This window comes from Sprattus sprattus (genome assembly GCF_963457725.1).
Source record: "Sprattus sprattus genome assembly, chromosome: 3".
Taxonomy (NCBI): Eukaryota; Metazoa; Chordata; class Actinopteri; order Clupeiformes; family Clupeidae; genus Sprattus; species Sprattus sprattus.
The window spans coordinates 42,852,419-42,870,346 of record NC_137922.1 but is presented as its reverse complement, the minus strand read 5'-3'; the positions used below and the strand labels follow the sequence as shown (position 1 = coordinate 42,870,346).

The 17,928-nt window shown below is 47.2% G+C and overlaps 1 protein-coding gene across 1 annotated transcript in view; it reads left to right on the top strand.

Annotated features, from left to right (window-relative positions):
• The window catches only part of afap1l2 (actin filament associated protein 1-like 2), a 44,546-nt gene that overhangs the window by 25,013 nt on the left and 1,605 nt on the right, over positions 1-17,928 (top strand). The window contains exons 5-17 of the mRNA XM_080835503.1: positions 3,705-3,804; positions 6,400-6,608; positions 7,872-8,051; positions 9,353-9,427; positions 9,970-10,054; positions 10,152-10,253; positions 10,426-10,637; positions 12,863-13,008; positions 13,564-13,678; positions 14,415-14,642; positions 14,949-15,336; positions 15,835-16,008; positions 16,502-16,689. Of these exons, the coding sequence (XP_080691629.1) occupies positions 3,705-3,804; positions 6,400-6,608; positions 7,872-8,051; positions 9,353-9,427; positions 9,970-10,054; positions 10,152-10,253; positions 10,426-10,637; positions 12,863-13,008; positions 13,564-13,678; positions 14,415-14,642; positions 14,949-15,336; positions 15,835-16,008; positions 16,502-16,689 (2,202 nt within the window). The remainder of the gene's footprint in view (positions 1-3,704; positions 3,805-6,399; positions 6,609-7,871; positions 8,052-9,352; positions 9,428-9,969; positions 10,055-10,151; positions 10,254-10,425; positions 10,638-12,862; positions 13,009-13,563; positions 13,679-14,414; positions 14,643-14,948; positions 15,337-15,834; positions 16,009-16,501; positions 16,690-17,928) is intronic.

Genomic DNA, 17,928 nt, shown 5'->3' with positions numbered 1-17,928 from the left:
TGAATTGTCGTTCAGCTCGTAGCCAAGTAGACCTAAAGAGCTATCCAACAGATGAGTAATCAGGGAGTTGGCTAACATACTGTGCACAAGTTACTAATAGTGTTAGGGGGAAAAAAGATAGTGATAGCATTCATACAATCCCTGCCAAAACTGTTAATAAGTAAATGTAAATGATGTCAAAGGAATGTTTGCACTGTGTTGCAGGCTCGTCAGAGGAAACATGTTAGGCATGTCAGAAGCCATTAGGAAATACTATGGAAACTCCATTTCAAAGTACATTTGTCATGGACCGTCTGCACTGGAAGTTCATTCAAATACGTAGCCACATGCATGGCTACCCTTTCAGTAGGTCACACATACAGTCGATTAGCGTTATCAGCAGCTAGCCTCTGGCTTACCCTCCAGGCGTTCAGTCCCAGCCGGACTGTGTTTGCTCTGCAGTGGAGCCTTGGCATGGGAACCAGGGATTTTCCATGTTTCTGGGTGTTCGTTTGGTCTCTTTCCCACTCCTCTTTTTTCTTTTTTTTCTACCTCTTTTTTCCCTCCCTTCTTCCAGAGCAGGCTGTGTCTTCGACATTATTCATGCCTGACTCCTCATCTGCTTCCTCCTCCTCCTCCTCCTCCTCCTCAGCACATGTTTCCATGGAGATGAAGGATTTTGGGGTGGGGGTCACTATGGAAACAGAGTCTGTTTAGACAATGAGGGGTTGGGGGGTCCTGCAGTTGATAGAAGGACACTTAAAGTTCTGCACTATGATTTACTGACTGCCTTACAGTGTGCAGGGCTACATCTTTTATTGGGGTCAAGTCTCTACAAGTCAGTGTATGTCTTAGCAAGGAGTGGTCAAAATAAATATAAACTAATATATTCATTTTTTGATAGCCTGATATAATGAATAATTTAGGTATGAATTTATGTTTAGGTAATGCTAGACAAACTTTTATGATTTTAAAGTAGAATTGCTTCGGCAATCTAAATTCTGTGGTTTAGCTGTTATGATGTCCAAACACCATTCTCTTACACTCATGAATACAGTGCATTCAGGCACACAGACATAGATTATCTCTCTTTCACACTCACACACACACACACACACACACACACACACACACACACACACACACACACACACACACACACACACACACACACACACACACACACACACACACACAAACAAACACAGACACACACACACACACACACACACACACACCTAACACACACACACACACACACACACACACACACACACACAGACACACACACACACACAGACACACACACACACACACACAAACACACACACACGCAGGCACACAAAAACACACGCTCACACAGAGACACACTTGTATGTCAACAGATGCTCTGGAGATCTGACTCATCATACTGACCTTTGTTTCCAGGCAGAGGAGTACCAAAACAGGGACAGTGATAGTGAGAAAGAGAGGCAGGGGTTGGGGTGGGGGGGTCGGGGTGTTTTGGTATGCATATGCTGTTGTTCTAGACAGATGGATCACAGACAGATGCCTCAACTCTAGCGTATGTTTGCTGTGTTTGTGTGTGTGTGTGTGTGTGTGTGTGTGTGTGTGTGTGTGTGTGTGTGTGTGTGTGTGTGTGTGTGTGTGTGTGTGTGTGTGTGAGTGTGTGTCAGGGAGTGGGAGCGTGCGAGGGAGGGAGAGAGAGAGGGAGAGACAGAGATAATGAAAGTGATGAGAAAAACAGAGTTTCTGCTACGTTCGTCTCTATTATTCAATGGCTACTGAGGGACAGCTGGTGCATCAAATCCCCCTAAAATACCCCAGCTGTAACTGTGCTTTTCATCTCTAGGTCCCAACTTGTTTGGGATTATGTCACAACTTGATCATTGGTCATGATATGGCACAAACACATACACACACACGCACACGCACACGCACACGCACACGCACACGCACACACACACGCCACTCACAGCAGAGTCACACACCCACACACTGGAGACTGTGAGTCAACATAACCTATCCTGATGAAGCAATCAGATAACTTTCACTTGCAGCCACAACATCTCAAGCATGTTCATGCATGTGTGTGTGTGTGTGTGTGTGTGTGTGTGTGTGTGAGTGTGTGTGTGTGTGTGTGTGTGAGTGTGTGTGTGTGTGTGTGTGTGTGTGTGTGTGTGTGTGTGTGTGTGTGTGTGTGTTTGTATGTGTTTGTATGTGTTGACACACACTCCTTTGGCCCGTGCGTCATAGTACACTGTAACTTGTCACCTCCACAGGGAATACTGTGTTTCCTCTTAAAATCAGAGAGGAGGATTATGACATAAATGGGTGCCTGAAGTGGAAGCCAGATAGATTTATTAAAACAATCTCACCCTTTTTATGAATCTTTTACTGCCAAAATGGGGTGCAAATTTGGCTGAATTTCATGTGCCAAAGTTTGACTGTGAACTTAACAACCTGTCATCAGTCAGCACTGAAATGCGTAGTTATTCCCAGGAGTGGCTTCTATTCCAGCGATTAGCCCCTGGTCATTTACTGTGATTCCTGTTTGATGATGGGACACTCAGTAACACCCAGGTCTTGACAGAGCCAGTTTTCCAATATTCATCTGTGTGTTCAAACAAATCTGCAAGCTTACCAGTCATCATGTTAAATGCATTTTCAGATTTCTGGTATGTTAACACAAGAATACCACTGCATACGCAACCCTCATATCCCTGTTGGAATACACGCGTATGATATGTCACTCAAGTGTGTGTCAAGCTCTTCCCTTGCGTACTCATGTTATATTATCCACAAGAGTATGCACTGAAGGTCTTGAAAGGCTATAAACACCTGATACTAATTCACAGCAGAGTAGCGCAGTGGATATGGATGTTTGTCTAGCCTGGAGTTTGGATTTGAGGCTGCAGAGATTTCATGTTGGGGGCGTCTGCCTCTCCGCCACAGCTGGTCTTGGGATGGGGATGAGTGGTGGTGTGGTGGGAACGCCGCCCGTGGCCCTGGCCCCTGGTGTGTGTGGTCACAGAGAGCGACTCTGATTTAAAGAAGGGAGGGCAGGGGGGCGGGGGGGGTGCTGAGAGGGGTGCCGACAAGTGCAGGAAAACCCACGCCCTGACTCCGAAGGGCGATGACTCCTACAGGCAAACACGTGCAGAATCCCGGCCCAGCCTCCGTTCTCAAGGGCTGAGGTCAGAGAGAGAGAGAGAGAGAGAGAGAGAGAGAGAGGAGATCGGTTACATGCCGACGGAATTCCCCCAACAGTTAGCAAACGAGAGCCAGAAGATGAGACAGGTGCAGGGAGAAAAAAGGAGGGAAAAAGGGAGGAAAGGAGGACGAGGAAGACAGAGGAAGATTAAAAACGACAGAGAAATGTAATGAATAAGCGAGAGGGGGGTGTATCTCTGGAGGGGCCCCAGGCCCTAATTATCTCATGTGGGCTTTCGAGGAGTGTGAGCTTACAAGAGGTTCAGCTTGAGGGTGCGTGGGTGTGTGTGTGTGGGTAGGTGTGTGTGGCTGTTTGTAGTTTATACTGTATTATTAAATCTACCAAGTCATGACCTCTGGAAATTTAGGAAGTTAAGCGATGTGAATTTTCTCTCCCACCCTCTCTCTCTCTCTCTCTCTCTCTTCCCCCTCCCTCCTTCTCTCTCCCTCTCTCTCTCTCTCTCTCTCTTTCTCTCTCTCTCTCTCTCTCTCTCTCTCCCTCCCCCCGACAGTGTGTGGTGGGAAGAGAGCCGTTTCCCTTGCCTGCCATACCCGCAGAGTCTCAAGAGGGCTACTATGAGGAGGCCCAGCCTTATGACACCACCATCAACGGTGAGTTTGCCTGCCCTGCGCGCACTCTCAGCCAGGCTCTGTAAGCGTCTGCTGCTGCTCCCGGCCACAACCAAAACACTGCGGCCTAGCCAACACTGACATCCATCACCACGGTGCCTGTGAACAGAAGGGACCGAGAAACAAAGCTGGGTAACCAATCATGGCACCTGTAAGGAAACAACGTTGTGTTTTGTGATCGGACCCTAATGGATTCTGTGACGAGAACAGATTGAAAGAACCTGTTGTTTATATGAGGGGGAAAAGGGTTCTCCATACCGTAGTGTTTATAAGCTTTATAAGCGTTTGTGTGCTCATTTATGCTAGGCTGAGTGACAGGAAGTGAAATTGTATAATGAAACAGCAGCATAGGGGGAGGGCTAAACTACATTTCTCAACACATGCAAACAAAAGCAGTCAGTTGTTCATGCGCGTTCTAATGCATCCACAGAGCTTCCTGTATGAGGCTTCACTGATATCCTTTGAAACAGGACTCCACGCTGACTCACAACACAACACAACACAACACCCTGCCTCATTCAGTCCCAGCACACAACATGTCCAAACAACCCCAGTCATGATGGCTGAAGTTGGAGAACAGCAGTAGCATTTTTTGAAAAATTACATTTTTGAATGGCAGCAGTGAGCTATTTTATCCTGACACCCCGAGCCCCCGCAGGGTAGGAGTGCACAGAGAGAGAGAGAGAGAGGGAGGGAGGGAGAGAGAGTGAGAGGGAGAGAGAGAGAGAGAGAGAGAGAGACAGAGAGAGAGAGAGAGTGAGAGAGAGAGAGAGAGAGAGAGAGAGAGAGAAAGACAGAGAGAAAGACAGAGACAGAGAGAGGGAGAGAGAGAAAGACAGAGAGGGGGGGGGGAGAACAGAGATGTGCTTTGTTCAGCCATATCCGGGCCTCTGGCAAAACAGAACTGAATCTGAGTCCAGGATGGGAGATGGAGGTGGGGGGGACAACCTCGGAACATTTGGGTCACCAGCACTTAGCTCTGACTCTGTGCATCTGTGAACAAACTGGACCAGCAGATGAACAAAACAATTCAGACATTAGACTTAGAGATTCCATAGATCCCAGCACATTTAACAGTTCCCATTATATTTAGTACAGTTCCCACTAGATTTAGTACAGTGACAGACCAAGCAAGAAGGCAATTGAAACAAGCATAAAGACTAAAATAGATTGAAAGATTTGTTTACTTGAAGACCATACTGGACTTTTTGACCGTAATGCATTTTGGTTACACTTTTCACTACTAGCTGTATTTTTGGAGGCAGGCTGGGGGTATATAAAGGTTACTTGTTGTATATAAAGGTTTGTCTATTGTGGTCAGGGTAAATGTGACTGTGCAAACATCTCACCTGCCAGTAAGTGAGAAGTGGCTTAAGAAAACAGGAACTCATACTGTGGTTAGTGAAGCCATGTGTAGGCGTTAAGACAGTGAAAAAAGGTTCAGTAAAATGTTTCCACACACCGGTACGGTATCATATGTGGCTATGATATGAGACTTGTTTGTGATAAACTTCCTTGTAACCTTCATGTTTGTATTTTTGAGTACTAACACACAGACCATTGTCTAGGTTTACAGGTTCTGGCATGCGAAAAAAAAAAAAAAACACTTTCAAAGCAAACCATCACTGAATTTAGACTCTTTGAAGGTTTCATTCATGGACAATAAGTTGGAATTTAAAGAATGTGCTTGATCCTCTTACAAATGAAAACCTTTGTTTTCCCCAATCACCAGATGCTCCTATCTACCCGTATCTCCTCTTCCTCCTTCTCTGCCTGAGACACTGTTTCTTGTTTTGTTTCTCTCTCCTCTCCTCTCCTCTGTCCTCTGTAGACTTTGGTTGTTTTGGTCTCATCTCTGGAGCCCGGACATGTGTAGAGGCCTCAGACAATGTGGTCTATGCTGTGATCACTCGTGGTATCCATCTCTCTTTTTTCTTTCACTCACTCTCTCTCTCTCTCGTCTCTCTCTATCCCTCGTGCATCTGCTCGGCTGAGAGCCTGGCCTGAGAATCTGCCGGGGCCAGAGCTGCCTCAGCTGAGGGGAATGCAGTGGGGGGGGGGGGGGGGGGGGGACGCATGCCAACTCAACTCCATCCACTCACAGAGAAGGAATGTGCATGGCCATGGACGAGCTGTGTTTGCTGCTTGTTGTCATGTTTGGTGTTGTTGTCAGTCGGCCTTGCAGGTGGATGAGCTCACACACCGACAAAATGCACGAACGAATGTTTGTTGACCGAATATGCTCCTTTGAGAGGTGCACGAGGAGCCGTAAAAATCTCTCCCTCTCTCACTCTCTGTCTCTTCATCTCTCATCCTCTCATCTCTCTCATAGAGTTGTCCCCCCCCCCCCTTTAAAATCCCACTCATTTGTTCACAACCCCAGTGAGACAATAACAGAGGGAGAAAAAAAAAAGTTGGCTTCACGGTTTGGCAACTGAATGCAGACAGAAGGCATCCTATCATCCCCCTCATTCCTCTCCTCCTCCAACCCTCCATCTCCCTTCCACCTCTGCCAGACCTCTCTATCCCCCTCTTCGCGCCCCTCATAACACCCCCTTTTCTCGTGTGTCCACCCAGATGACGGCGAGGCGGTCAGCAGCTCCTACGAGTCCTACGATGAGGAGGAGGTCTCCAAGGGCAAGTCGGCGGCGCAGCACCAGTGGCCGTCCACCGAGGCCTCCATCGAGCTGATGAAGGACGCTCACATCTGCGCCTTCCTCTGGAGGAAGAAGTGGCTGGGACAGTGGGCCAAGCAGCTGTGCGTCATCCGTGACACGCGCCTGCTGGTGGGTCACCTCAGCTCACTAGCTGCCTGACGCCTGAGCTCAGTTACTGGTAGACTGAGCCTGCAGGGTATTATATAATGCTTGGATGTATATGATAGCATTTCATTTTACTTACTGGAACCTAATGGAATAATCTGTAGTTTTCGTTTACTGGTGTGATGTAAATTGGACACCCACATGTAAATATTATGGTCTGGTGTTTGTTTGATTGTACTGGCAACCAAACAGCTTGCAGTGCAATTTTAGGTGACAGTTTGCTAGCCAGTCAAGGAGAATTTACTCACTTAGCCATGTCAATCAAAGAGAGGGGCAGAACTTGTTGACTGAGTGCTTGTTAACTGCTTGCCAGATGTCAGTATTTCAAAAACAGAAGATGTTTTAACATAGAAGGACTGATAGTAGGCATCAGAAAACATACATAGTTTGAATTGGTGCTAAAAGGAGAATGTAAACAAAGCTTTGTATCAAAGTTTAGCTTCAGCGTCTCCTTGGAACACTAGAGAAACACAGCTAGAAAATAACCTCTTCGCTCAAAACCCCTGTAAGCAAGCAGACACATGGTCCCACGGACTTCGATGTGTATTCTTTACTGCCGTAATTGATTGGCTGTTTCAGCTCCAGCTGTGCCTCAGCCACGTGGACAGAGGTTGCAGGTGGTTTTGGACGCCCTCAGTCACCGACCCCCAGCCCCACGGGGGTGTTCTGTTAAAGGCTCAGACTAAACTGAAATCATTAAGGGATTCATGGATTTGTAACACTGGCGATCATGTAGTTGTGGTGTTTTTTCATAGCTGTTGTTTATAGCATCGTATTGGACCCAAGAGCAGAAACCAGATGCTCTGAGAACGAGCTGCGGAGATTCATGCTCCCCCCTGGACTCCATATCTCAGTCAAGATGGGAATTCACACACTGGCGCTATATCATAACATATGAGTGCCCATACGAGTATCATTTCAGATTCTTCTGAACAAAGTGCATCAATCACTCTGATCTTTCCCTTTGTGAAGTAGGAGGACCTTCTCCTCAGAAGAAGACGTTCTCTTCATCTGAGCCAATTGGTCTTGTTTGTACTTTTATTAGGCAAGGGTTTCCTTTTCATCATCAAGTATTCCTTTCAGCACATCAGACCTCTCGCGCCAAGCCTGCCGCCACTTTCTCAGTGCCCACTCACGCAGTGGGAGAGGGAATTTGATTCCATTATGAATAAATCATCTCAACGCAGCTTTTGTTGTTTTCTTCTTCCCCTCCGTTCCTGTCTGCAGTGCTACAAGAGCTCCAAGGACCAGACGCCTCTGCTAGACGTGAGCCTGCTGGGCTGTGCCGTCATCTACAAGGAGAAGCAGCCCAAGAGGAAGGAGCACAAGCTGAAGATCATCCCGCAGGGCGGAGAGGCCATCGTGCTGGGCCTGCAGAGCAAGGAGCAGACCGAGCAGTGGCTCAAGGTACTGATCCCAGATCAGGCCGGGTGGGCGTGGTGGTTGAAGTGAGATGGTTTGTTGTTGTATTTCAGGCTATGGAGTAGGCTTGGGTCTGCAGAGTAAGTAGCAGAAGGAGCAGTGGTTCCAGGCCTGTTCTGAGATAAGAAGGTAGTGCATCTCATGGTTGAACTGAAAGAGGTCGGGAAGCTTTAACTGATCAATCAGGCCTCAGGTCATCGGGTCATTTAATAAATATGTAGTGCGGTGATTAAAAAACAACAGCTTCAAAAATCACTTCATCTACCACATTTTGGGCCTTAGAATAGGCTTGGGCCTACAGACCGTGAAGCAAACACAGACACTCCAGGAAGCCTATGGTTGGCCTGACCCCAAATCAGGCTGCGGCGGTTATCATGGTTGAAATGAAAGGGGTTCATGAACTCTTGACCACCTTTGACTGCTTGTCATTTCCAGTTTTCGAGCAGGCGTCCACAGAAGTGTCTGTCATTTCTCAAGTGTTCAGAAACATTTTCTTAGACACGATTCCAACAACAGCAAAGCACTTAAGATAGCCCATGAGCTTTAGCTGACTTTTTTTCCTTTTCTTACTGTATTTTTGGCGCAGCGAAAATTTAGCAGCCCTCGTATTTCGGGGATTTTATGTGTTTTCCTGTAGTCTGGCACCTAAGCGGCCACTTTCCTCTAATACGCACCGGGCCCCGGGTTCATGTGGTGGCGGGTACACTTCATCTGCCGCCTTCAGCCTCTCCTATAATAGCGCCGGGCAGGCACCGTACTGTAGCCACGAGACCCGCAGCACTTATCAAACCAGTATGTGCCGGACGGCCGTGTCAACAAGCGACGGGAGAGATACTCCACTCCACTCCATCTGGCTGATGCTTCCTGCCTCTCCTAGCCACTGCCAACTCCTAATCTCAGGGAGAGCCTATGAGGAGTGAAATGGACGTGTCTTCCACATGAGGCTGTGGCAACGAGGCGGCTGCTGCAGTAGAAGCAGCTGGTGTTGGGGCAGTTTTTGGGACAGAAAATGTATTTTTTGGGGTTTTCAAAGTACTGGTGGTGTTTATAGCATAGCTGGTAAGAAGAGATAAAAAAAATGATGATATGGTGTAAAGTTGCATTAAATTTACAGTCCTCGCAATCCAAGTATTTTTATTCGCCGTGATATTTTGAATATTGTCTTTAATTATGTACAGTTGTACTCATACTCTGTCTGTCTGAAAGAAACATCCCAGGGTGAATGGGTGAGTGTTGAAGTAGGGAGTATACTTAACCTGGGTCCTTTGGCCATGTTACCTTCCCAGGTGATTCAGGAGATCAGCCCCAAGTCCACAGAGGGATCCGATGTGTCAGAATCTCCCCGCCTCATCTGCACCAAGGTACCAAAACTCAGTCTGATCTCAGCGTGAAGATAATTTTTCTTACTAGTTCTGTTCTGGTCCTTTTTGTAAGTTGTTGGTATAATGGTATAACACATCCAAAAGAGAAAACAGTAGCAGAAGCTTACTTAAAGCAGCACCTCACACCTTTTAGATAATCTAATAGTGTTTTAAACATCTGAAATCCTTTTGAAACATTTCTCAGAAGGCTGCAGTCATCAGTCCATACACACTGCCATGATTATCACAATATGAGCTTTATCAGCAGCAGTAATAGCCACCATTTCTTTTGAAGTCAATCTTCTGACAACTCAAAGGCAAAGCAAGAGCAGTGCTGTGCTGTGTTTTTATGCTGTGTTTTTGTCTTACTGAGGATGCAAGTTTCAATAGCATCCCCTGGGAAAGGCGTCCTACGCTAAATATGTGTAATTATCTCGCCGATTCGACGGCTCTCATCTGGCTGTCATGTGGCGGGGATTACCCCGTGCTGGTGAGTTAGTCAGCAGTGGCTTACGATGCGGTGGTCTCCCCTCCTCCAACAGGGCGAGCTTGGCGAGCGATATTCGGTGGCGTCGGAGAGCGGCAGCAGCACAGACAGCCACGCCGAGGCCCTGGAGGCTAAGGATGGTGAGAGGAGCACCGCATCATCATTGCATGGTCTCCATGGAGATTGGGGGTTTTCTCCCATCATCTCACTGTGGTGTCTTTGGTCTTTTATAAGCAGTGAAGAAGAAGTATGGAGTTCAAGGTTTGAAGTTGATGATGAACATTGGGAAGAAGAAGATCTCCTCCTTCGACAGTCCAGAGAAATGCGTGGACACCTCAGGTAAATGGAGAAGAGAAAGCAAGAAGCAGTTTCCCCAAGATATAAGATGTTGATGTTGTGAAGATGAGATGATTTTTTCATTATCTTCACTTTATCATCCTCATGTTTCATCCTCTCATTGTTTTCTGTGTTTCATTCTTTCTGACACACACACACACACAAACACACACAGGTTACCTAAACGTGCTGGTGAACAATAAGTGGCACTCCCGCTGGTGCCTGATCAAGAATGGGCAGCTGTGGTTCTACCAGGACAAGGGCAAGGGCAAGCAGGCCCAGCAGCCGGTGCTGCTGGAGGGCTGCCGTGTGCTGCCGGACCCCAGCCCAGAACACCTCTACTCCTTCCGCATCCAGATGGACGGAGAGCAGCTCGCCACCCTAGAGGTAAAAGGAGAGAGAGAGAGAGAGAGAGACAAAGGAAAAACAATAAGAATGTAGAGGTGAGAGGAGAGAGAGATAGAGAGAGAGAGAGAGACAGAGAGAGAGAGAGAGAGAGAGAGAGAGAGATGAAGAGAAAAACAATAAGAATGTGTCTATAGTGTGAGAGAGAACTAACGAGAGAGAGAGAGAGAGAGAGACAAACAAACTAATGAGAGAAAGAGTGTATGTGTGTGTAAGAGAGAGAATGTTGACAGCGAGAGCCAGACAGAATATGAGTGGATGAGGTTTACTATGTACGTTACACTACATTTAATTATACTTTGTACACCATTCAATCTGAAAACAGCTAGGCTTTTTGAATGTATAGCAAATACATATACTGTATACCTATAACTAAAATGATACCTAAAAGATAGTAAAGGTTGTGTTAGTTGTTAGTTTGGTTGTATGGTTGTGTATTTGAATGCTGTTAGAAAATGGAATGAATCATTCTCTGTTTAGCTGATGTTTAGCTTCAGACATGTGGAGTTTGAGTGCGCCCCTTTGCAAGCAAATCATCTGGAACGAGCATTTACTGTGAATGTGCTGTTACCACCATACATCTTCATCTCCTGTGGAAATTAGCTGAGAAAGTCCCTCGAGCTTTAGCAGACAGGTCATAAAGCAGCCCACCCATTTCTGTTTCTCTTTACTTCTTTGGGGTGGGGGGGTTGGTTGAGGGAGCCATCTTTGCCACCTCTTCATATAGGCCAGTCATCTGGAGCCCTAAGCCCTTAACTCTTCTCCGGAGCCTGAGGGGAGAGGGTGTGGGCCTGTGAGGCAGGATGGTGTCAGGACTCTGTACCGTTTCAGGCGCCGGCAAACCACAGATCTGCATTCCATTAGTCTGCTGCTGCTGCTGCCCACTTCCCAGCAGTGTGAACTGAGAGATGCTGATGTGTACTCACACTTTCTCACACACACACACACACACACACACACACACACACACACACACACACACACACACACACACACACACACACACAAGCCCATGCACTCTCACAGATAGATACACAAAGACAGTCAGAAAGAGACAGAGACACACACTTACAGGCTTATTACAAACAACCACAGATATTTATACACACCTATCATGCCAGCACACAGATTGTTACATATACACAACATATGTCTGCACACACACACACACACACACACACACACACACACAAACACACAGGCACATCATTTACCCTAATTTATAGCCACTCATGTAGACATCCCCTACACACACACACACACACACACACACACATGCATACACGCAGACATAATCAAACAGCCCACGCCCGCATACATACAGTCTGGCCCGTGGCCTGTGAGTGGTGAGTAACGTGAGGCTTCAGCGTCTGGAAACCCCCCCCTTACAACCCCCCCCCCCCCCCTCTCATACGGACGCCTGATGAAACCAATCGCGTCTGGACCACAATCCTGAGCCCTTAACATGGTTTTCATCTCTCTTTTTTTGGTGTCTTTTTCCCCCGCCATCTCTCAGTATTTCGTTTTGCCATCGCAGTAAACAAGGCATTATTAAACTGCACTTATGAGGCGAGATTTTTGGCAAGATGATAAACAAGCGACTTCCTCTTGCGCATTCTTAGACGCACGTTTTTTTTTTTTTTGAGCTACAGTCTGTCCCCTGCTTTCAGAAAAAACTGCAATAGGGTAAACAAAGCCAAACATCACCAAACCATTACTGCAGGATACTTATCGGCACAGTAGTGTAAAACGGCCCTGTGGAATGTCTGATGCACTACAAGATTTGTGTTGTTTGGCAGAAGCCACGACTGCTGTAACTTACAGTACAGTAGAGGTACACATTTTATCAATAGGAGTACTACTTGGGATTCACATCATAGATGTGACACTCTTTGAGACAAAAGCAACTACTTCTCTACGTTACGTACATCACATTACATTATTATGGAAACTTTACATTACATACGCTACACATATTTCTACTTTTTCTGTGTTCACAGCCAAAACTGAATGAAGAAGTAATGTTTTCCCCAGCATTTACAAGCTCCACCGATTCTTCTGCCCTTGTGTTATGGGCAAATCGTTCAACCCCTTGCAACCTTTTTCTCTGTGTGTGGTCTCTCTTCTATTCCTTTCTTTTCTTTGTTTTTCCTTTCCTTTTTTTTGTTTTGTTTTTTCATCGTCCGCCCACCTCTTTCTTTTCCCAGGCCAAGTCCTCGGCTGAAATGGGCCACTGGCTGGGTCTGCTGCTCTCCCAGACCGGGACCAAGACGGACCCGGAAGAACTGGCCTACGATTATGTGAACTCGGAGAGGATATCCAGCATAGTCAATGCGGCCAAGACCTCCATGTAGTGAGTGAACACAGTGTGGTGGTTCATACTCAGTTAAATCATTAACCCCAAGGGCTCACCTTAGAACACTACACAAAGACTAACATAATAACGTGTAGAGAATATGTACAGAGGAGTTCCATAAGCCACAGTTGGAGAACTTGATAATTATGTAATTATGTATATATATATATATACTATATAATAAAAATGCTGGTACAGTGTGGCCTAATTCCCGTGCCTTTGTGAGCAGTACAGCAATTGGCAAACACATTCAAATGGTGAATCATGCAATATTGTTCTTTGGCTGGGTTTTTTCAAGCCCTGACGTTTCTCGACATTTAGACCTGGCATAACAGGGAAAAACCACGTCTGACCACAAAACAGGGCCTTAATGTGTGAACAGCTCTCTCCTGTTTGTGGCCCCACGCTACTTCCCTGAGCTGTCAGCCTGAACACACCCCTGTGTGTGGATGCATGTTCCAACTTGACATTTGGAGTAACATGCATGTATGATATCAAAGATTTTGATGGGGAAATATCCAATGATTTGTTATTGTGTGTGTGTGTCCACAGCCTGATGCAGAGGAGGTACTCAGAGCCCAACACTTACACAGACAGCCCCCCCTCTGACCTCCCAGGATCGGATGACATCTACGATGATGTGGCGTCCACCGAGAACGAGATGGAGGTGAGAAAAACAGCCCACACACAACACACACATTACTTCTGGCCCTTCACACTGTGAGAGCACACACACACACACACACACAAAAACACGCTCACTAACTGACTCACTATCTCTCACACTCACTCACTCACTTACACACACAACACTGAGCATACAACGAAAAAAAAGACTCAAATATTTTAGGGAAATTCTCACTGCGGTCAAGCCATGTGGTGCATACCATGGAATTGTCTTTGTAATGTTTGAGCATACCTTCTCTGATGAAAACAATGGGGTTTATGCCGTGGGTGGTGTGTTTTTGAGGTTCTACTTGCGAGACCAAATAATATTCTCTACCCTAACATTCTCTAACATTCTGCAGCTTTATTTGCTTTGGCTTAAACATGTAACCTTTGTACATGTTTTCCACTTAATGTACATTACAACATACTGGAAATGACTATCAAAAGATGTTTTTATGAAAGACTGCAAGCACCTGCAAGTGGTGATATGGGGAATTTCCTTTCTTATGTAGCATTTGAAAAGCACAGAGCTTTACCCTAATAGGTGTTTTTTCTATTAATCATGTTGTTTTCACGATAAGGACACACTGTCAAATGTATTGCTGCAATTACCAGAAGTACTTGTAATGGAAACATTCAATCTGTTCTAATATGCATTATAATGACTTATAAGTGAGGGCATATCGGTCATTTATATCGATAAGTTAAATGTCCTTCTGCACTTGCCATACCAGGACAGTCAGGAGGATCTTGGCGAGGTGCTGACGGTGGAGCAAGACTCTAAAGACCGGCTGTACCTGGACCTGGTCCCAGTGCGCTCCTTCCTACACACCTCCGGGCGGACGTCTCCGCAGTCGTCATCCCAACCCCAGGCCCAACCTCAATCCCCACCCCAGCCCCCTCCACGGGACCCCAGTCCAACAGAGGTCTCCACTGAGGAGCCACAGGAGAGCACCTACCAGGTTAGGGTCAGGGTCAGGGGCCACGGCCAGAGGTCAAGGTCGCTGATACAGACAGTGTTGAGTTGACAGTAAACACCCGAGGCTGGTAATGAAATGTTTATGACCCCCCCACTCCTCATGGCGGGATACAGCAGGAAGATGTGCCAACTGAACCCTTCCTCGCCCATCTCCATTCCCATCTGCTGAAAGATGTACTGTATTCAGGGCATTGATTGTGAATAGCAGTCCTATTGACACTGTTGATGTGTTTGTTTGAGCATGGTCAATGGGTGTAACATATCTGCTCTGTATCACATGTCATTACAGGATGTCCTCCCCAACGAACAGCAGTATGAGACCAGACTGCCCTCAGTACTCCACCCACCACACAAAGCTGACCCCGACCCCCCCTCATACACCACCCCTCATCTCCAGTCCCAGCCCCAGCCCCAGCCCCAGGCCCAGGCCCAGCCCCAACCCCAGCCCCAGCCTCAACCCCAGCCTCAGCCCCAGGCCCAGGCCCAGGCACAGGCCAAACCCCAGCCCAGCAGCATCTTCAGCCAAGACACTGCAAAGAAGACCAGCTCCAGCTCCACCATCAGCTCGACCACTACCATCCAGCCTCAGCCCCCCGCACCCTCCCAGTCACCCCGGAGTCCCCAAACCGTCCGCGGGAGAGCCGCCAGCGCGGACAAGGCGCGAGTTCCAGTGGCAGGTGAGAGAGCAGCCCCAAGGCCCCAAGGCAGTGATAAGCCAGAGCCAGGGCGCACCGGTCTTAATAAGCCTAATCGCATTTCCCTTAGCAAGCACTGGAGGAATGCACCCTCCTATCTGCAGCTACTACTGCAGCTTATCCCCCAGCACTCTAGCCTAATCCCTGTGAAGCAGTGTGCCCAGTGTGTTTGGAAACAAGCAACACCCTCAAAGCCGTGACCAAGCACTAAGCTGACCTCCCTAGACCAAAACACACACACACACACACGCACACACACACACACACACAAACACACACACAAACACACACACAAAACATACACACACACAAACACACACACACAAACACATACACACACACACACACACACACACACACACACACACACACACACACACACACACACACACACACACACACATACACACACACACATACAGACACACCACTCAACAGTGACTCCCACATTCCTCTCTCTCTCCCTCTCTTGACCTCTAGCGTGCTCAGGGTCGATCGAGGTGAAGCTGGGGAAGAACCGAACGGAGGCCGACGTGCGGCGCTACACGGACGAGCGTGACCGTCTGGAGAAGGAGAGGGAGGATGTGAAGAGCAGCCTGGCCACCTTCAGGAAGGACCGGCGCGAGGCCAAGGAGGAGCTCAGCACCTGCCAAGGTACCACATCGCCACCCACTGGCCACTGGTCAAACCTCAACACTCACGTAGTCCTAAATGAAAAAGGGATCACTGTATTCTGGCCCTACACTTAACTTACCTAATTGATTTCATTGATAAAAGCAGCCATGTTGTCCATTATGTGATGTTATGTTACGGTAGGTTTTTTGGGCTGCGCCTTGTCATAAGAATTACATTTTGTGCATCTGACAAATAAAATACTTGTAACTTGTAGCTTGTAACATAACGTACATAAATGTGAATATCACAAAAGTGAGAATATATAAGTTTTAAGTGTACATAGAATTCATAGCAGGGACAATGTACTTGTGTAATATTGAATGAGTTAATAAAAATATGATTTGGAAATGTTGATATTCTCATAACAAATGACACTGCCAGTACAACCGTATGAGCATGTCTTTAATGTATAGTATATTTATATTTTAATTATTCATTTATATTTAAATACATTATATTTGCGTGTCCTCAGACCCAGCGAAGCAAGGCGCCCTGGAGGCGTGTCTGAAGCAGAAGGAGGAGGCGTGTCGGGAGGCGGAGCGTCGGCGGGTGGAGGTGGAGCTGAGCCTGCAGGAGGTGAAGGAGAGCCTAAGGAAGGTGGAGGCCGGCCCCTTCACCCTGGGGACCACCATGGACAGCAGCCTGCTGGACGCTGCTCTGGTCAGTTGGAGCCTCTCAACCACAACCTCAACCTCAACACAAGACACATTCACTCTCTCTCTCTCTCTCTCTCTCTCTCTCTCTCTCTCTCTCTCTCTCTCTCTGGTTACGCACAGCCCCCATTAGCATTAGCGCTTTAGATTTAGTGGACTGTTCCTTGTTAAATGAGTAATGCTGTCATTTACTAACCTGTTGGGCACTCACCTTATTTAGTGGACTGTTCAATGCGAAATGGAGTTAGGGTCCGTTCATTTGTTTGTGATGGCCTTGTTGAATAGATTTGGCTCCCCCATCAACAGAAGTATCCTACTGATGCCCGGATCAGGCGGCCTATTCCTCTGCATCAAACTCTAAGCAGTACTCCCAACAGAACACTGTTCCATAGGCCTACTCAATTCTGTCTACACAGTGAAATATATCCTGTTTGTGATTCGAGCGCCTACTGGGGTAGCTACAATTTGCTCTCTGTTCTTCCGCAGGTGACTTGAGCCAGCCTCATACTGTTACGGAGATGTGTTTGGCCTCTGACTGTAAAATAGTGTGTGTGCGTTTGATTCCAGACTCCAGCTGTGCACTCTGTCTGAACCAGTGGACTCAGATCTACACGCTGCTATGCTGGCGGATCCAAACATTGCATGTCAGCAGTGGTGGCCAGCGCGGAGTTAGCCTGTTGTTTTGTTATATACGGCTGACTCGGTTTCTGATCCACAGCTGTAGAGTCGGAGATGCCAAAAAAACGTGGACTTTGTGCACATCTTCAGCCGGGGAGCCAGCGCTAGCGAGCGGCTTAGCGTTCGGATGAGGTTCTAAGCCGAAGCGGGCAGAAGGATCGGGCCTGATGATGATGAGGGTCTATTATGCTCGTTTTTGAATGGAAAGATGGAAGCCACATGCGTTTCAACGTCCAGCTCCCCCTGAGGTCACTCGAGATGACATCCAGTGCCCTGATACTTTCCAGATGGGGTCATCAAGGGCGCACCGGTCTAGTTTCAGTCGTACTGCCTTCATGAGCTCATTGCTGCCCCCCTTTGGTGGAGGTTCAGAAAAACACATGAAGACACCAAAAGCTTCAGAGGGCTGCGTTAGACAATGGTTTGGTGTTTTCAGTGCCATAAATCATAGTAAACGCGATCCTTCGCTGGCTGGCTGAAGGGAGAACATATTTAGTTTCACATTACACATGGCCTTTGAATTTGAGCAGAGTGCGCTTGGAAGGCTTGTTGATTCACGCCAACCCTG